This window comes from Pongo abelii, chromosome 9 (genome assembly GCF_028885655.2).
Source record: "Pongo abelii isolate AG06213 chromosome 9, NHGRI_mPonAbe1-v2.0_pri, whole genome shotgun sequence".
NCBI lineage: Eukaryota > Metazoa > Chordata > Mammalia > Primates > Hominidae > Pongo > Pongo abelii.
In genome coordinates this window covers 64405427-64426231 of record NC_071994.2, presented here as the reverse complement: position 1 = coordinate 64426231, position 20805 = coordinate 64405427, and the positions used below count along the sequence as shown (strand labels likewise).

At 43.0% G+C, this 20805-nt stretch overlaps 1 protein-coding gene across 7 annotated transcripts in view; it reads left to right on the top strand.

Moving 5' to 3' along the window:
• TEAD1 (TEA domain transcription factor 1) overlaps nucleotides 1-20805 on the top strand; it is a 269563-nt gene that overhangs the window by 174380 nt on the left and 74378 nt on the right. For 3 of the 7 annotated variants that reach the window (XM_054524634.2, XM_024254981.3, XM_054524633.2), the window contains 3 exons: nucleotides 12175-12239; nucleotides 14593-14655; nucleotides 14745-14807. In XM_054524634.2, coding sequence (XP_054380609.1) covers nucleotides 12175-12239; nucleotides 14593-14655; nucleotides 14745-14807 — 191 coding nt within the window. The remainder of the gene's footprint in view (nucleotides 1-12174; nucleotides 12240-14592; nucleotides 14656-14744; nucleotides 14808-20805) is intronic. The other 4 variants (XM_024254988.3, XM_024254985.3, XM_024254984.3 and 1 more) reach the window with 2 other exon arrangements.

Below are 20805 nucleotides of genomic sequence, written 5' to 3'. Positions count from 1 at the left end.
TGGAGAATCTATTTCAAATTAAAAGATTTGTGCCCTCTTAATGTTATCACAATAAATGCTCTGTTTACTTGGAAACAATTTTTAGGACCATGTCATTTTGAAAATTGAAGAGGATATAAAGATTGGAAAAGATGTTCAATTTCAACAACATTAGCAATAGAAGCATCATGGGTTTATACCAGATGCCATGTAAGTATGGTGTCCTAAACAGAAAGCCTTTTTGAGCCCTTTTAGGACCCTATATATCAGTTCAAGCAACGAAGACATATAAACCTGGTGCAGTGACATTACATTACAGTTAAAGAACTGGGCCAGGTGTGGTGACACATGCCTATAATCCCAGCACTTTCGGAGGCCGAGGCGTGTGTATCACCTGAGGTCAGGAGTTCGAGCCCAGCATGACCAACATGGGGAAACTCTGTCTCTACTAAATAACAAAAAATTAGCCGGGCGTGGTGGCTCATGCCTGTAATCCCGGCTACTCAGGAGGCTGAGGCAGGAGAACAGCTTGAACCCGGGAGGCGGAGGCTGCAGTGAGCCGAGGTCGTGCCATTGCTCTCCAGCCTGGGCAACAGGAGTGAAACTCCGTCTCAAAAACAGTTGAAGGACCATTTTAGAGCCCCAGAAGGTGCCAGAGCCTTCCCATTTTCTGTTACTAATGCATACAGCAGCCCTCTAGAGTAGGAGCTGTTATTTCCATTTTACAGGTAAGGAAATAGAGGCCTAGAGAAGTTGAGCAAGTTTCCCAAGTTCACACAGCTCATAAGTCCCGTTTCCTCAGAAGAATCTAGGCAGTCATACCTTTGAGTCAAAAAACCAGAAATCGGCAGCATTGCATCATTAAGATTCTTCATTAGAGTCTAGCAGTGTTTAGCACTTCAAATGTGTGGATTTCACACTTCTCTAAGGCCAAATAATTAATAAATAGAGTGCTTTTAGCAAAGTGCTGTCTACTTTTCATAATCTTTTTCTAGATCTTTTCTTCGGATTTTCTTTATACAAAAGAGGTGAGCTCCTTCATTCATTTATTAAAAGCATTTATTGAGCGAGACACGGAAAGAAAAAAAACTATTTCATGATCTCACTTATACGTGGAATCTTTAAAAAAAAGTCATATATATACAGAGTAGAGAAAAAACAACAGAGGATACTGAGAACTAGAGGAGGAGAGAGGAAATGGATATGTAGGTCAAAAGATACAAAGTAGCAGGTATGAGTCTAGAGGTTTACTGTACAACATAAGGACTACAGTTAGAATTATGCTAGACACTTTTAGGAGGATTTTCACACACAAAAATTACTATGTGATGATAGCTATGTTAATCTGTTTCACTATGGTAGCCATTTTATTATCTATATGTATCTCATAATATCATTTTGTAAACTTCAAATATATGCAATAAAATGTATTTTAAAAAGAAAAAAAAATGGCTGGGCGCGGTGGCTCACACCTGTAATCCCAGCACTTTGGGAGGCTGAGGTGGACAGATCACCTGAGGTCAGGAGTTCGAGACCAGCCTGGCCAACGTTGTGAAACCCCCATCTCTACTGAAAATACAAAAAGTTAGCCAGGCATGGTGGCGGGCAACTGTAATCCCAGCTACTTGGGAAGCTGAGGCAGGAGAATCACTTGAACCCAGGAGGCAGAGGTGAGCCGAGATCGTTCCACTGCACTCCAGACCGGGCAACAGAGCAAGACTCCATCTCCAAAAAAAGGGGGGGAAAAAACTATTTATTGAGCACGTACTTAATAGCTACCAGATGTGGGGTCACAGAGAACCAGACAGGTGCTTTACCATGGAGCAGTCACTATTCTAGGAGGTGGATGAATAGTCTGTAGATAAGTAATGGCAGTGCAGCAGTAGCAGGGGTGCATGCTCAGTACTTGAGGTTACAAAGCAGGAAATGACTAACTCAGTTTGGATGGCTCCCACAGACATCGGGGAGGAAGTGTTCCAGGTGGAGTATACAGGAATGAATAGGATTTTGCAGGTAAAAGAGGAGAGAAAGAACATGTAAGGATAGGTGGTTCCACAAAGGCATAGAGGTATCTTTGGAAAAGAATGACAGTGGTCTGGGGAACTCTATGAAGATCCACATTCTAGAATAGAGGAGCCCTATACAGGAGTGGGCTCTTAGCTTTAGGTACCAGACTAAGGAGTTTGTGTTTTGCTTGTAGTGGATGAGAACCTGTTGGTATAGGAAGGCGACATAACTAGATGTGGAGGTGAAAGAAAAGACAAATGCTTGCAAGATGAGTGGCAGGAAATGTTGGGCACCTGAGAGCCTGTGGGTAGCAGTCTATTTAGGTCACAGTTGGGGGCAGCAAGTTCAGGCTCCATTAAATCTCATCTTTTTTTTCCTTTTTTTTTTTTTTTTTTTTTTGAGACAGAGTCTCACTCTGTTGCCCAGGCTGGAGTGCAGTGGTGCGATCTTGGCTCACTGCAACCTCTGCCCCCTTGGTTCAAGCAATTCTCTTGCCTCAGCCTCCCTAGTAGCTGGGATTACAGGTGTGTGCCACCACATCAAACTAATTTTTGTATTTTTAGTAGAGACGGGGTTTCACCATGTTGACCAGGCTGGTCTCGAACTCCTGACCTCAAGTGACGCGCCCACCTTGACCTCCCAAAGTGCTGGGATTACAGGCATGAGCCACCATGCCTGGCCTCCATTAAATCTCATCTACACTTTAAGTGTATGGGATACCAAGATGTGGAAGACATGGACTGAACCTTGAAGAAGCTTGTAGTCTGTTACACAGGGAACTCAGCAGAGTCTGATTGTGGGCGGTTCCCTGACACATGAAGTAAAAAACTATGAGACCAGGACAGAATGGTGAAGCTCATGCTGCTTGCCTAGTTAAGAGTCAAGCCATCATTCCCCTCGTATACTAAGTGACTTGTTTTTAATTCATAGTACTTTTTGTTTCACTTTATAATATTGTGGTCTTTCCCAGTCACTGGTCTGGTGAAGTGGGCTCTGGGCCCCTGGCTGCCTGGCTTACACCTCTTCATACACTCCATGTCTAGCATGTGTTTCAGGCACGTTTCAGGTGAGGTTTCTTGGAGGAGACATCTGAGCTGGACCTGGAAAGATTTTCCTTGGTGGTCTTAAGGGGTATTGCAGCTATAATACCTTAGCATGGCAGGGTGGGTTCAGGGAACTGGAAGCTTGATAGGTATTTTAATGGTGGTAAAATGAATGGTGGTGGTGGTGGTGGTGGTGGTGGTGGTGATGTGTCATGGAAAATATTTAGGGGCCAGATGGTGGGGACAACACTGAACACCATACTAAAGCAGTTTATTCCTTTAGATATGGGCAGTAGGAGCCTTGGAAGGTCTTGTAACAGAACTGTGTTTTAGGTAGCTGTGTAGAGGATGGATTAGAAAGAAAAATGATCAGAGGCATAGTTACAGTAGTAAGGCTAGTCAGACTACTCATTAGAAGATTAAGAAAGTGATTATGTGGCGTATCTTTATTGCCTCATAGAGAATGAGCCACTAAGAAAATTTCATTCATATTTATTTTTCATCTAGAAATAGTTAGAACAGAAACAACTTCTATCTAACATAGCAGTGTTGTATTCACTATGCAGCCTTAAACATTTTTACTTGCTCATCTCTTTTTGACCCCCGTAACCCAAGGCAAATGTGTAGTTTGTAAGCGGTTCCTCTAAGATGCAGGAGAACACAGTGTTCTATGGAGTCGTCACGTGATAATGTTATCAGCTGCTGTTGACTGATACAAACTCCTGAGAAGGTGGGACTTGAGTTATCGCCAGACACTCGCAGGGATATGAGATAGAAGTTCTGAGTAACCAGGAGTTAATGCAGCCTTTCTCTGTATGTTCTTTCTCTGAAAGCTGTTTTTTTTTTATAAGCCCCTGGGTGAATGCAGACACATATTATCTCCAGGGATTGCCATTGTTTACCTCCTGAAGGCCGTCAGTCCTTTGGTGAACTTCTAGTTTGGGAACAAGTAGTACCAGCCCCTGACAACCCTGAATGGGCGGCCTGGCTGTTTCTGGTGATTTTCCACATTGGTGCTGATTTCTGGTCAATGATTTATATTGAGGATTAACTGAGAACTTCCTCGTTGGACATGCTGTGGGACTGGTTCAGAGGCTGTTTTTCATGAGCCTGTCCTTACACCTAATCTTAGCCTGTGCCCCTTCTCCCTGCCTGGCTCTCCATCCCTCTCTGTCATTTACTCAGTCTGTAGCCACTGAGGACCTGCTGTGTTCTCAGCACTGGGTGCACAGTGATGAGCAAAACCCAGTTTATGCTCTGGGCTCCTGTGGACTTCTCTGTCTGGTAGTAGAGGGGTAGGCACATGTTCATCTTATAGTCTTATTCAGATAAATGGAACACAGTAGCTGTGCTGCATGCTGTGACCGAGAGGAGTAGGTTCCTGTGAGAGCGCATGTTAGGGTGATCTGACCAGTTCTCATAGGTTAGAGTTCTTCCAAACAAGACATAAGCACCTCCAAGGCAGGGATGGCATGTTTTCTTTTTCTTTCTCTTTTTAGACAGGGTCTCACTCTGTTGTCCAGGCTGGAGTACAGTGGTGTGATCTTGGCTCACTGCATGCTTGAACTCCTGGGTTCAAGCAATCCTCCTGCTTCAGCCTCCTGAGTACCTGGGATGACAGGCAGGTGCTACCAAGCCTGGCTGATTTTTTTTTTTTTTTTTAAAAGAGATAGTGTCTCACTCTCAGCCAGGCTGGTCTCAAACTCCTGGGCTCAAGTTATCCTCCTGCCTCAGCCTCCCAAAGTGCTTGGATTACAGGTGTGAGCCACTGCACCCAGCTTGAGATGGCATCTTTTTACCCCCATAATTTTAGCATGTTGCTTGTATTCCATCCACACACAGTCCATGTGTGACCAGTGGATGACTGACCAGCTTCCATAGGCCTCCTTTCTTTTCTGGGACAAGTTGCTATGGCATCAGTGTAGAAGAAATGGTTAATTAGTAACTCCTCACAGGTTAGTTAATAAATGTTCTTTACTGCTTCCTCTGGCAGTATCCACAAATACATACCTCCTAGATCTTCAGGAAGATGGATGGGGAGATAAAACACCCCCATTCTGTAGACCTCTCCCAAGACAGTGACATGTGGTTTCCTCAGTGTCTCCTTCATCTATACTTTTTGGTTGTTGGCTTGTTTGCTTTCTTTTTTTTTCTTTGTTTCTTTCTTTTTTCTTTTTTTTTTTTTGAGATGGAGTCTCGCTCTGTCATCAGGCTAGAGTGCTGTGGCATGATCTCAGCTCACTGCAACCTCTGACTCCCTGGTTCAAGTGACTCTCCTGCCTCAGCCTCCCAAGTAGCTGGGATTACAGGCATGTGCCACCACGCCCAGCTTATTTTTGTATTTTTAGTAGAGATGGGGTTTCACCATATTGGCCAGGATGGTCTTGATCTCCTGACTGCGTGATCCACCCGCCTTGGCCTCCCAAAGTGCTGGGATTACAGGCATGAGCCATTGCGCCTGACCAGGTTGTTGGCTTTCATATCCTAAAATATTTTTTTTCCTTTTGATGAACCCCAGCTGATGAAAACGGACTTCATGGGCTAAGCACAGTAGTTCACGCCTGTAATCCCAGCACTTTGGGAGGCCAAGGCAGGAGGATCACTTGAGGCCAGGAGTTCGAGAGTAGCCTGGGCAACATAGTGAGACCTCTGTCTCTACAAAAAAAAATTTAAGAATTAGCCAGGCGTGGTGTACCTGCCTGTGGTCCCAGCTACTTGGGAGGCTGAGGTGAGAGGATCACTTGAGCCCGGGAGATCAAGGCTACAGTGAGCCATGATCATGCCACTGCACTCCAGCCTGGGCAACAGAGCTAGACCTTGTCTAAAAAAAAAAAAAGGAGTGGTGGGGGCTTATGACTAGAAGGCAGTTTAGCACTGTCTTGTAGAATCTTGCCTGAGAAATTTCTTTGTAAACCACTCTCCCCATGCTTTGTGCTGATGCTGGCATGGGGTCTCCTGTGGAAGACATCTTTCTTTGCTGCTTTCCACTGGGTTTTCTTTTTCCTTTTTTTTTTTTTTTAACTTTATGTTGATGATCTGGTGCCAAACTGGGACTACAGGGATGTAGGAGCCTCTTTTCTGACGTGAAGAATGACTCGGTCCGTAAATGTTGAGCCACCTGAGAAAGGGAGGCGGAGAAGAGATCCATGTCATTGGTTCTTGTTGCCAAGGACTTTATGACTTGGTTGCAATCATGACATGTGCTGAAATGATACCACATAGGGCAGAAAAAAATACAAGTTACCAGCAAAGAAACCCAGGTCAAAGGCTGTGAATGTTTAGGGAAAGGGGAGGCCTCCACCAGCTAGAAGGTTCATGAAGGATGAGGCCTTGGGAAGGCAGGCAGATTCCAGACATGCAGAAATGGGCAAGGACAGTACAGGCCATGACAGCGGTTGTGCACCCAGGTACAAAGTTCAAGGTGTTCACAGGAAACAGTCGATAATCTAGTAGTACTACTGGGCTGAGTTAGGGTTTGTGGGGTGGGGGGATATGTAGAAGACCCTTGTTTGATGTAGCTTTGGTCTAGCAGTCAAGGGAAATGAGTTTTCTTTCTGATTTTCCTTGTTTTAATATGGAAGAAGGGGGTGGAGAATCCTCACACATCCCTGCCAGTGAAGGGAAAGGGCCAGCAGATGTTTCCTTAGAGAAGCCAAGCTAGAGCTCCTTCCTAGGCCCAGGGCAGTCCAGTCCTGCATGGGTGTGAGTTTGCCTTAGGACTGGCCACGGCCAGGGAAGAGAAGCATTGCATTTGTTGCTTCTTTCTTGGTGGTTCCCTGACTCCATTCACTTACAAAGTGGCTCTTACACTGTTAAAGCTTGAGTGTCTCTGGGCTACAATTTCTAGCCACAGACCTTCATTTACTGTGCCTCAAACATGACCTTGAGGCCACATCACATTATATATACAGCCCACAACAACGTTCACCAGTCTTCTATCTGGTAAGGCAAGCGCAGTGCAAACTCCATGCCTTTCTGCTGGGATCTCTCTCGTATTGCCCGTTTAGCAGGAAATTCCATGGCAATCCAAGATGCAAGAGAAGCCAATGATGGGCTCACTTCGAACTGTGTTATATTATTTAGGAAAAAGAAAATAAAATGAAATAAAAACTAGATTACAGTGCCTGGTGAGGATCACAGTGTAAAAGTGACAGGTCAGGCTGTGTTTGTCCTTTCTGCTTATGTGCAGCCAGTGGGAAAGACAAGGGCAGCTACAACTACAGCATCTGAGGCTTAAAGAGGTGACATGTTGTGCATTTCTAAAATAATTTTTATGTTGTAGAGAAGCTTTATATCTCTCTCTGACTCACTGGACAGGCGTGGTGTAAGGCACAAAGGAAGACGGTCCCCAGGTGACTGCAGGATTGTCTTAGGAAAATAATAATTAACTTAAAGTTAGCTTTATTGAAAGTCATTTTTGTAGCATCAGGTTTACTGAGTCAAGCATCTCTCTCTCTCTCTCTCTCTGTGTGTGTGTGTGTGTGTGTGTGTGTGTGTGTGTGTGTTAGGAGATCATGGCTGCAACAGGACTATGCTGCGTAGCTTGGAGACCCACTTTCAGTTACATCAGTGATGGTGCTGCTTGTCTTCTGGCCCTTAGGAAATGCTGCATCTTAGTAACATGATTAAAATCCAGGGCTGTGGAATCTGTGAGCTCACCCCTTTGGAGGGCAGGGCTGTAGAAATATACATAGGGGCCAGTGCAGTGGCTTATGCCTGTAATTTCAGCATTTTAGGAGGCCGAGGTGGGCAGATCGCTTGAGCTCAGGAGTTTGAGACCATCCTGGGCAACATAATGAAATCCCGTCTTTACAAAAAAATACAAAAGTTGGTCTGGTGTGGTGGAGCAGGCCTGTAGTCCCATGAGCTACCACAATCTCATGCTACTTGGAGAGCTAAGGCAGGAGGATCACTTGAACCTGAGAGGTTGAGGCTGCAGTGAGCCGAGATTGTGCCACTGCACTCCAGCCAGGGTGATAAATGTGAGACGCTGTCTCAAAAAAAATAAAGGAAATAGAGATAGGGCTTAGGATGTCGTATCAGGGCTGCTGACAAGACTCTCCTCAGAACCTAGTTGATACACCATGCATATACAATCCCAAAGAGCCAAAAAGATCTTCCAAAATTGTTTGGAATGGCATACTTCTTTAAATGGGTAAGTATAGTTAAATTCTGGAAAGATTTAGAATTAAACATATAAAATTTTAATAGAATTAAAGCCATAGTGTTAATGTTTTTGATTTAAAGGATTTATGTATATTTGATATTTCAAGTAATTAAAAGAAATAATTTGGCCTAGGTAACAGATCAGCCTGTATTTCCAAATTAAAATGTACAATGAAGTAGCTGATTTAGACATTTGATTTGGGGGAAGGTTGAAATTGTACTAGTTTTATAAGCAATATTTTAGTGCATTTAAGAGAATTTATTAGGTTTCTAAGACTTGTTTAAGGGAAGATTTTATAATTTAGAGCAGGTAGTTCTAATATTTAAAAGAAATAATTACTGTTCATGGCTTGAAACATAGATGAAAGAAAGAACATGGGTTTTTGAAATGTGAGCTTGCTCATCTGAAAAGCAAGGACATGAGAGTTAAGATGAGCTTTCAATGAAATAGTGACTACAGCGTAATGCCCAGGCCACAGTACTCAGTAAGGACCTGTTGAAGTCATAATTTTTAGAAGTCACTGAACAACAGGATACGTTCTGAGAAATACATCATCAGGTGATTTTAGTCATTGTTAGAAAATCATCAAGTGTACTTACACAAACCTAGATGGAATAGCCAACTACACACCTAGGCTGCAAACCTGTGTGGTGTTACTGTACTGAATACTGTAGGCCATTGTAACACAATGGTAAGATTTGAGTATCTAAACATAATCTAAACATAGAAAAGACAGTAAAAACATGCCATTTTAATTTTATGGGACCACCATCATGTATGCAGCTCATTGTTGACCAAAATGTCATTATGTGGTGCATGATTGTACTTCAGTCAAAGTATGAGTTGACACTGTTTAACTCCAAGGGGTGCCATTTGTATAGGCTGTGGTACACAGTCAAATAGGGCTGTCTTGGATATTGGTTTTATTCATTCAACTCCAAGTGCTGCAAGAAATTAAAAGTTAGTTAGGTTATGTGTCACACCTATCAAGCTATTCTGTCTGTTTTCCCAGAAAATAAGCAAGCTTGAGGGTAGGAGACATTTTTGTCATCTAGACAAAGTTCAGACAAAATTGTATGTAATACAGAGCCCTGGATCCGTTTCGCCTTGGCCACTCAAATAGCCCTGAACAGGATGCACAGTGAGGCCCCAGGTTGGAGGATGCTTGGCTTGTCTGCAGACATTGTCATTTAGCTCTGGCTTCTCGTAATTAGATACTCCTAGCTGGGCTCTGCTGTCAGCGAGCCTTCAAGACAAATTGCAAAATCTGTACAACCATCTGAGAGATGGAGAAGTAGATCCAATGATACTACAGGGGATATTGGTAGTTCTCAAAAGTTTGAAAGAGAATGCTTAGAAAAGCAATCCTCAAAACTGAATTTAGAGGTCCTTGTCCTGTGGTAAAAGGGTTCAGTCACAGTCAGGATCTGAGAAGATCTTGCAGGCAGGAATGATAGACTGAATCTAAGGGGATAAAATGCAGTAGAAAAAATGTAAGGTTCTGTTTTGAGGTCTGAAAATCTCAGCTATGCATTAAAAAGACTGGAAACAGGGGTAGGGACATATCAGAAGACGAGCCCGTATGAAAAAGACCTAGGAGTTTAAGTTGGCATATATTGATAATTTATTGTGCTGCTTAAAAATTTAATGCAGTGTTTGGCTGCATTAACAGAGGTAGAGTATTTAGGATGAGAGAGGTAATAAACTGACTCTGATGCTGTAGCAGGAGCACTGCCACAGTTCTGGACTCCAAGCTTTGAAAGGAAGACAGACAAAGGATGGTCACAGGATGGTGTGTGGGAGTGTTCCAAAGCTTGTCAGATAACAAAGTAACACAGGAGGTTTAGCTTGTGTACAAGTCCAAGAGGACCCCAGAGCTGCTGTTAATATCTGAAAGGCAGTTAAATAAATAAGGGACTGGACTTCTTGTTAAGAGCAACAGGAAGGATCTGGGGATGAAAGTTAAAGCAGACCCCCAAAAGGAGGGTCTTCTTATTCTTAAATATGTTCTAAGATAGAATAGGCTACTTCCTCAATTTTAGAAGTGCTGACTAAGGCTTATGAGTACTTTCAGGAATGTGAATGGATGACCCAGGGGTACTTTCTAGCCCCAAGATTTCATGATTCCTTTGCCTTCCATTGATGACCATGTCCTGCACAGTCCCAGCACTGGCAGGTGGTGGACAGAGCCATGACTCTAGGACATTCTAGGCAGTGATGAGAGAGTCTTTGCAATTCTCAGACAAGATTTCCCTAAAGACATTTTGATGTTGGTCTTCATCAGTGTTTCCAGTTCTTTACTCTGCTAGGGAAGATCTGGGGGATATGGTCACTTCCTTTCAGCAGAGCCTGTGTTATTTCCTCATTCATTCTTTTCTCTGTGCCCAGCAGTGTGCTAGGTGCTAGGGGGACATTGAGGAAGAAGACAAAGTTCTTCCCCTCTTCAAGTATGCAGTATATCTGGGAAGAAGTAAGACAGCAAACACAAATTTTACAACTAACTATAAAGTTAAAAATACAGTTACAGTTTGGGTACATCCTAGGAAGGAGAAGTGCAGTTTGTGCCACCATTGGGGTGTAGAACAAGGCAACCAAACCTAGTTGGGCGATTAGAGAAGACTTCCCCAAGGGAGTGACATCCAAGTGAGGCCTTGAAGGAGAAGTAGAATCTAGCACAATGGTCTCAGGCTGGTGAAGCACATGAGTGAATGCCACAGCAGCGGGCTTCAGACTTGTTCTTGACCAAAGGAATTTTTCACAAGGATGGAGCTGAGCTGATACAAAGCCAGCCAACAGTAGTGCTATGAAATGGTGGTTTTCCATTTACTGTAGAAAGTATGTAGAAATAATTTCAGTTCCTAGTATTACAGCAAGTTGAAGTCGTAAATAGGACCTGCTTAGAAGAACCCATGTCTTGTATGAGTGGTTTTTATTTCACGTGGTATCTTGGTAATACAGTCTCTGCTTGGCTTCTGGGGATGTTTTTTCCTATCATGGTTTTCTGAAGTCAGGTTGCCTGAGACTTCTCAGTTTCCTGGTGGGATAGGGATAGAAGGTTTTTGTTTATACTTTTGGGCATTTATCTTTCCCCAGAAGGTTATATAACTTGGAGGAGATTGAGTCATTTTTTTCACTGACTACCTTTAGGGGGTGTCTGCCTTCATACTGTTAGCTTCTTGTCATTGTCCGGCTTCCATGGCCACAGCAGCTCATTCATTCTCTTGTGGCTGTGATTTTAGCTGGAGTTAACTATGAGTTGAAACTTGAATAAGAAGGAAAATGAATATGAATGTGAATATGAAAAACCAAAGACTAGAAGAGAACTGGGTTTGTTTATTCCCAGACTAATCCTTGTTTGTATTTGTTGCTTATATGAGTGACCCACCACCCACAGCATACAAACAGACAAAAAGGTACATCTTAAGAAGATAAATTTCAGCTGGGCGCGGTGGCTCATGCCTGTAATCCCAGCACTTAAGGAGGCCAAGGCCGGCGGATCACCTGAGGTCGGGGGTTCGAGACCAACCTGACCAACATGGAGAAACCCTGTCCCTACTAAAAATACAAAATTAGCCGGGCGTGATGGCGCACGCCTGTAATCCCAGCTACTTGGGATGCTGAGGCAGGAGAATCACTTGAACCTGGGAGGCAGAGGTTGCCATGAGCCAAGATCGTGCCATTGCACTCCAGCCTGGGCGACAAGAGTGAAACTCCGTCTTTTAAAAAAAAAAAAAAAAAAAAAAAGATAAATTTCTATTCTCAGATGCTGGTCTAAGTTCAAATTTAAATGCCTTTCATCTTAATTTTTCCTAGTAAACATTTTTGCAGACAATTGTGCTGTTTTATTTTTCTAGCATTAGTAAACACATAGTTGTAATTTTAAAATTCTTGATTCTGAATTTTGTTTTTTGCTTTCAAGGACTTTGTTGGTTTGGTTTTTTGGTAACCCACCTCATGGTAAATTCTTCTTTCTTTCAGGTAGGAATGAATTGATAGCCAGATACATCAAACTCAGGACAGGCAAGACGAGGACCAGAAAACAGGTAAAATAACCCACCTGGAAATTGTGCATGTCAGCGAATGGCCCAAAAAGGCGTTTTGGCTGCAGTGGCTGGCTATGCTTTGGCTCCTAGGAGCCCCCAATTTGAGTTCCCTGTAAGGACGTCAGTGTTGGAGGTATTTTAAATTGGCTCAGTTTTCACTGTTCATCATTTCAGTGACCCTTTATTATGTGGTCTTACAAGTTCCTTTTATACTCACGTGGGAAAATGTCACTGCTAAGGACGGTGTATGAACCGCTCCTGTACTGTATTTCAAAGCTGACATTTCTTTCCCAAAATGTGCACCTGTGAACACTGCAAAAACTGCAAGTGCAAATGCACTTGCAGGTCATGAAATTTTGAGATTTTGTGCGTTGTAAAATCCTGGAGCAATTATATATTAGTCATAATTTCAATGAAAAAGTAACATCAGCAGTCTTGAGTATTGGCCTGAATGTAATGCTAAATGATGTGCGTCCAGGGAACTGTTGCTTTTTAAGCGATGGCTTTTTGTCAGTAGCTGCTGTGACTGAAATGAAGTTACAACTTCAATACCCCTGTGCAGAGCAGTATCAGGAATTCTCTGCCCTTTGGCAGAGCTCTGCCTTTCCTCGTTCTTTCAGATGTAAAACAGCCCAAATCTCTGACATGAGCCAGTTTAGAACTGGAACGAATGAAAAATTAGTGTTTAACTAAAAACAAAAAAAAGAAAGGAGGAAAAAAAACCCCTAAAAACCTCATGGGTGAGTTGTTAACAGAAAAGAATCATTTTTTAATGTCGATTTATGCTGAATGATACAGCATGAACCTTAAAAACTGTAATCAGACCAAAAGGCTAGCTAAACCGTGGTCTCATTAAGATTGAGCAGCAGATTTCAGTTCTTTTCCCAGTGAGGAATTGTTTTCATGAGTGTTTATAACGGGGAGAGGCTTTTCCCCAGGAATGCTACTTGTGCCACAGCCTGGGAGCCTGGCTGCTGAGTCAGCACAAAGAGAAGTGGCCTCCTGCCAGCACGCAGAGGCAGCGCATTGTCTGTTTGGGGGATGCTAGTGGCCGTCATCAAGTCAGAGAATCACAGAAGAACAAAATTCGGGTGAAAACAAGTAACAGCAGGAGCCAGATGGAGGGGTGAAGAGGATGGGGGAGTTTCAGCTTCTCTGTACTTAAGAAAAGTACCAAAGCAAATTGGAAAAAAAAAAATAATTGAGTAATTGAAGCTCAAAGACAAAGTTAAAGATAAAAGGACCGTTTATTATAAATCCTGTTTTAGAGCCACTGGAGAGTTGGAAATGGAGTAATCACCACACAGTCTGAGTCGCTGAACTTTTAAATGGAAGGTTCTAAATTTTGGAAACCAGTGGATCTAATCATCTACATTCTGACAGTGCGGGACCTGGGCTGTCTGCTGGTCTGTGAGCTCTGGTCATTTGCCCGTTGACCCCTTCACTGAGGGACTCTTCTAAATTTAACCAAGTCCCACTGAAAGAGATGCAGATTTCAGTGGAATCATTGTGTTTCAGAAGCTGGGCTTGGCTACATTTCCACGCCCCGGCATCCTGGGGATGTTTTTAGGCAGCAGTTGGTGATACCTCTCCAATGTGAATTTGTTGTTCAGCAAATCCATGTGGTTTTCAACCCAGATTTTTAACAGGATGGCTGGCTGGCTGTATTCACACATTTCGCTTTGTAATAATATGCAAATCCACTTGGCGCCCAGTCAATACCCAAAAGAGTGGAAGGATTAAAGATTTATAAGGGGGGGGAAAAAAAAAGCTCTGCTAACTGGGTCTTTCCATTTCTCTTTGAGATCTAATTTACATGTCAGTATTATTTTAACGTTTGCTACAGAATCCAGAGCTCTTAATGAGATCAGAATACAACCGACAGCTTCAGCTTTTTGATTCTGCAGAATGTGCTAATTTATGGATAGTCTCTTCTAAATTGAGAAAAAGGGATTTTCCCTCCTGATACTGAGAAGCTATAAATATTTTCATTTACCTTTACCCCCACCTTTTTAATTTTAGAATGAAAACAGCCCCTCTCATCCCTCCCAAAATTAGTTTTTCCCAGTGCCCATGATTTCTCTCTGGTGGGAAGACTAAGATGAGTCTTAACTTTCATCCTGAATCGAGTCACTGCAGTGATGACCCAGTATGAAAAGCTTAGAGCAGCGCTGGGGGCTTGTGTCTGGCTGGGACTGTGTATTCCTAACTGCAGAGCTTTGTTGAGATGCAAATAACCACCCCCCAACCCCACCCCAAAACCCTCCCGAAGAGTAGCGATTTTATATTTGATTTCCTTTTTTTGTTTTGTTTTGTTTTGTTTTGTTTCCCCTCATAAACCCGAACAATGTAGGTGTCTAGTCATATACAGGTCTTAGCAAGAAAGAAAGTTCGAGAAATTCAAGCCGCCATTAAGGTACGTCTGGCTTGCCCACTTGTAGGGGGCTTTTCATCTCCATGGTTACAGGCTTTTCCTTTGTTTTCCTCCCTTCCCCTACCCTGCAGGTGTCTAGTCACATTCAGGTTCTTGCCAGAAGGAAATCTCGTGATTTTCATTCCAAGCTAAAGGTATGCGCTTTTCTGCTTTTTGGCTTGTGGTTGCTATGCATCTCACTTCCTGTTTTCCATGGTGACTGGTAAATGCCTGGTGCTGGGATTCTTGTAACCTAGTTTCCTTGCATGTGAGAGCTGTTTACATTTCTTTGTGTTTAATCTCTCTGTTTCTGTACTAGCCTCACATTAAACTCAATGTGTGTGAGCGCGTGCGTGTGTTTGCGTGTGTTGTGTGTGTGTTTGTGTGTGTTCCTAATAACAATGCAAATGCAGCGGAGAGCTGGTCTTGATAACTTTTCAGCACAGCAACATGATTTTTTTTTTTTTAACCTTCAGATGTCCACCAAGCAGCCATGGGCTAGGAAAGCTTAAAAAAAGAAAAGTCCAGAGATGCAAAATTGAGTAGAGATTATTTAGAAAGAATCATTTCCAAAGTGGTCATGAAATTACCTTTTTAAAAAATTTAGAAATTATTTTAACTCATGCTTTCGATGTATTTTTAAGAAGACTTATAAAAAATACGTCTTTTTCATGCATGTCTCTTCCCGCAGAGTATTTTCTGCCAGATTTCTTCCACATTGCTTACTACTGTTTTTTAAGTGAATGGCACTCTTATTAAAAGAGAAATCTGAGCAGTGGCCTTTAAAAAAAAGATAGATCTTAGAGATGGGAAAGCTCTTGATCAAACCCATTTGCAGTTTCATTTGTACTTGAGTTTACTTAAATTTTTTTTTACTTGTACCTCATTTTTCAGTCTCAAAATATATTTTATAGGAAAAATGGGGGCATTGATAATTTTTCATATACAACTTCTTTCTACTTTTTCCTTTTATAAAATTTATAATAAAACATACCTTTTATTTTTCTATAATGCCCTATTTTAGAAATGCAAAGAGATTATAGTTTGCAAGGAGGAGCCTTCATTTATAATAAAAATTGATTTTGGCCCATATTGATGGCTTTCCCATGTACCTTTTTTGGTTCTGTTCTGATATTTTTCTATACAGTAATTAAATTTGTGGTTTTGTTCTGAACTGAAAAACAGTGTAGTCTCACAACACTTGAGTGGTGAACACTGGGACTCTTCCCAAAGTCCTTCGACTTTTTTTTATGCAAACAAGGCTGGCTGTGGAATAGGACAAGTGATTAGGAAGGAGCATTTGGTGTGCCCTCTGCAGTGGGCAGCATGCTGGCTCGCTCGCACGTGTGGCTGATGGTGGCTGGCTTTTAGCTGCACTGGCTGAGCAGTTGGAAGACTAAGATAACTTTATAGATCCTGCTTTTTAACCAAAGGTGCAATGCTCTCTATATGGATGTAACTACCCCAGTTTTTGCTCAAATTCTGACTCTGTTTCTAGTTTCTCTGAGCTAATGAATTAATGATGTACAAAGAAGTTTACACATAACAATGTTGTTTCCATCTGTGATGATATGAATTGCTCTATTTCTGCACTGTCTATGTGGTTCCTGTGGACTCACCAGGGCACACAGCCCTAGACTGAAAGCCCTATAAGTGATGAATAAAGCTCTTCTGTTCAGAAGGGATTCCCATGTGATATAGGAAGCACTCTTTCTCTCACTTGGTGAATTTTAGAGTTTTCTTCCATAGAAACAATTTTTCTGTTGCTTTATACATGTACATATGTAAAAATACACAGCAGTATTTATGTTTGTTTCTAAAAAAATTAACAATAATAAAAAGAAACATTCCACTGACTTTCAGCCCTGGGCCACTCTCTTTTGGGGGCAGGCACAAGGAAGAGACAGAAACAGAAGCAGTAGGATAGCAACTGGCTCAGCATTTAAGCTCCAAGAACCACCTCCGTCTTCTTGTAGTTTCTTCCGTTCTTTCCTACCATATTGTTCTTGGAAAAATGGAGTCCTTTGTTTTTCCATCTGCTAATACCAACTGAGTGTTCCAGGCGTGGTGCTCACTGTGATGGGCAGTTAACAGCCAATATCCTGTTCAGAGAGCTGGCCATGTAAATGGGAATGTAAACTAGAGGAGCACTTTGGGTAATAGCGGGAGCAGCCAAAATGAAATGTGGGGTGCATCCCGGGGATGAGCTTCGTGGAGAGTATACTGTTAAGTTTGGGAATTGAAAGAGGAAAGGCAGCCTAATGCGTGCTCCCTCATTTAAGCTCACTATGAGGTGACTTACAGTATTCTGCTTTTGGGGCATGATATTGAGGGAACTGGGGCTGAGAGAGAATAATTGACTAGTCACAAAGCCTTCCTAGTAAGTGGTGAAGCCAGGATTTGAACTCAGATCTTTTTGCACCCAAAACGAACTGTTGTTTTAGATAAAATTTTATCTAGTGAAGGTGGGAGAATGTTTTCAAGCAGAGGGCTTCACGCCAGCACACTGTACCTAAACTGTCACCCCTCACAGTCTTTGGGGCTGGGCATTCAGCCTTTGCTACCAGCCCTTCACTTGGCATCCACATTTTAACTTTGAGCCCTTGGTCAAAATGTAGACTTAATTTGGATTGGTGCTGTGAGGCTCATCAGTAACTGGGGGGGATGACATGGTCCTGGAGACAGAGCTGCTTGGCACCACTCTGAGGGCATTAGGACAGTCGCAGAGAGTGAGGTTGTCTGTCACCTGCTTGCAGGAGTTGGTGCTGCTTTCAGTTCCTCCATGAGCATTTTATCTCAAAGGCGGTATACTTAACCTTCCTAACCAGCCATTACCAGGATATGGGCTCAACTCTGTTGATGTCCCAGCTCCATCCATACCCCCTTGTTCAGCTCTGGAGTCTAATAGCACATTTGTGAGGAGGCAGGGACAAGCATCTTTACCGAGGTCATCATGGGGTCAGGCTGATAGCCATGGTCTTCTTGGCCTCCCCCACTAGCTAGTGAGATAAACTCGCTACAGATAATTGAGGTCATCCCGAAAGACAACAAGGATAGCTTCTGGGTGGGTGGGGAGCAGGGGGGAGTGGCAGGAAGTATTCAAGCTTAAAAGAGACACTGTGCTTTGCCTGGGAAGATGTAGAAAGGCCTCCTGGAGCAGGTGGCTGGTGGCTGACCATCCCAGTAACTATCCTTGCAGGCACTGCCCTAGCCAGGCTGGTTACCACTTTCCACAAACTCAGACATCGAAGGGGTAGACAAAGGTCTATGGTCCTCATGTGAAGACTGAAGCCAGGCTTGCATTTGTCTGTCCCTCTGTGGAGTTGGAAAAGTGGCTTACCCGCAGTGGAGGCCACTGCCAGGTGTGTCTTCCTTGTGAGCCTTCTTGCTTATAAGCTTCTCTTTACTTTCCAGGGAAGGGTGTGGCAGAGTTCTTTGGGCTGGTGTTTTCCAGCCTCTTTAAAGTAGCAAAACTCATGTTTCGAATTGAAGCTTACTCCCTCAAATCCTTAGTAATGGCCTCTTAGGCTATTCCATTGAATCGGGTTTGAAAAACCCCCTGTTTTAGGCAGAAGGAAAAGGAGGTGTCTACCTCTTATGCTGTCCCTTCCAGCCTTTACAGAGAGCCCCTGTGTCCCATTTAAAGCCCATGTTTTTAAATTCTGCAGTTTTGAAGTTCTGCCATGTTCCTCGGAAGAAAACAGACTCCAGGAGAGAGTGGTCATTTTGATGTCACATTGATAGATGAGTCATCCTAGCTACAAAAGTTACTCTCCTGAAAATCCGTTAGAATAAATTCTAAAGGTCAGCTTTATGCTTCTACTAATTGGCAGTTGTTCTCAGTGTGCTTGTTTGTGGACTAGATCACCCCCAAATTGTGTAGACTTAAATTTTAGTAAAGAAAAAAATTGTTCTAGTGAAAGTCTAAGATTTCTACATAGATTTGAACTTGAAAAGCATAGGAATGATTACTGAATTCAGTCCAGTGGTTTTCATTGAGAACCTAAGTGTGTTCTAGGTCCTTTTGTAGATGTTGGGCGCATAGAATTGAATCCAGAGTTTGTGTTCTTGAGGAACGTTGAACTTTTCTGTTATTTTTCCAGTAGGTGTCCACAGCTAGGGGGCTCTGCAGTAGAAATTAAACAGGATAGTGCAGAGGCTGCCCAAGTGAAAAGAATGATTCATTCTGGGAGTGAGGGAATTAAAGCTTCATGGAGAAGTGTCATTAGAACTAAACATAGTTGAAGGCAGAGAATTTCCATAAAGTTGGAACTAGCTGGGGGACCATGAAGAGCATCATGTAACTGGGGGCATGCGGTGGGAGGTGAGACTGGAGGAGCCTAAGGGAAGGGTCCTCGATTATCCCACTGAGGAGCAAGGATTCATCTGTGGGTCTAGGGGCGTACACGGGGGTCATTCAAATTTATCCTCTGGAAAGACCTCGCCAGCCAGGTTTTGCAGGATAGCTAATAAGAGGGAGGCCAAGCTGGAGTCAGGGAGGCTAATTCCTGGGCTGCTTTAAGAGTGGGGAAGAGAGTCACAGGCCGGGACCAGGGGCCAACCCACACCCCCTGGGGCTGCTCCGTGGTGCTTAGCACTCATCCTTGGCAGGCTCCCCGCTTCCGTGTTCTCTGCCTGCTCTGTAGTCTTTCCTACTCATTGTGTTTAAAGAATAAATTATAAGTTTATAAGTTCTGTCCTTATGAAGTCTGAAAAGTGTTGTGTGCCAGAACTTTTCAGAAAGATTTTCAATAGCAGCGTTTAAAAATTAACTCATTAAAATTGGGTTCTCTTAAAGTAATGGTAATTAACTGGGAGTGTGCATCAAAATTATGAAGTTTTTGTTGCAAAATTTAAACTACAGAAAATATATTAAACACTCATGTTTATACTATCTGGAATTGATCATTTTCATTATATAAGTTTTTTTTTAAATTAAAAATCAAGTGGCAAACATTATTCTGTACTTTTTTCTCTACCTACCCTCCTTCTTCAACCAAAATTAATCTTCCTTTCTTTCCTACCACCCACAATGTATTTTCTTGCCACTTACTTCCCTTAGAAAATCAAATCCAGTGAAAACTCTCTCTTCTCATTTTGCTCCTAGATTTTTGCTCATTGTCTTTTTTTTTTGGAGACAGAGTCTTGCTCTGTCGCCCGGGCTGGAGTGCAGTGGTACCATCTTGGCTCATTGCAACCTCCGCCTCCTGGGTTCAAGCGATTCTCCTGCCTCAGCTTCCCAAATAGCTGGGATTACAGGTGCCCGTCACAACACTCAGCTAGTTTTTGTATTTTTAGTAGAGACGGGGTTTCACCATGTTGGCCAGGCTGGTCTCGAACTCCTGACCTCAAGTGATCCGCCTGCCTCAGCCTCCCAAAGTGCTGGGATTACAGACATGAGCCACTGCGCCCAGCCGATTTTTGCCCAATTATCTACCATGAATTTGTGCAGTAGCCATTGGCACCAACATGAGACTTTTCCTCTGGAATTTTTAGCAGCTTAGGTTAAGATAGACTCGGCCAACAATTTGATGACCTTGGATACAGACCATGACTGCAGAGGAGAGATACGAGGTTCAGGAAATATAGGGGATGGTTGAACTAGAAAGGGAATAATGCAAGGAGACAGTGAACCAGGAGCAGAGAAGCTGGGAGAGTAGAGACAAAGCACCAGTAGATTGAAGCTGAGATTCAAGAGCTCGGTAAGATGGAAAAAAGAAAAAAAAAAAGGCATTTGTGGCCAGAGCACAGTGATTTTGGAAATTAAATTTATACATTCAGAGTTGTGGGGATTTTCTCCCCACCCCCCCAGGGGGGTTGGGGCATTTTCAAAATATCTAGGACAAGGCTGGGCACGGTGGCTCACGCCTGTAATCCTAGCACTTTGGGAGGCCGAGATGGGCAGATTGCCTGAGCTCAGGAGTTAGAGACCAGCCTGGGCAACACGGTGAAACCCCGTCTCTACTAAAATACAAAAAATTAGCCAGGTATGGCAGTGTGCACCTGTAGTTATAGCTACTTGGGAGGCTGAGGCAGGAGGATTGCTTGAACTTGGGAGGTGAAGGTTGCAGTGAGCCGAGATTGTACTGCTGTACCCCAGCCTGGGCGACAGAGCGAGACTCTGTCTCCAAAAAAAAGAAAAAATGTCTAGGA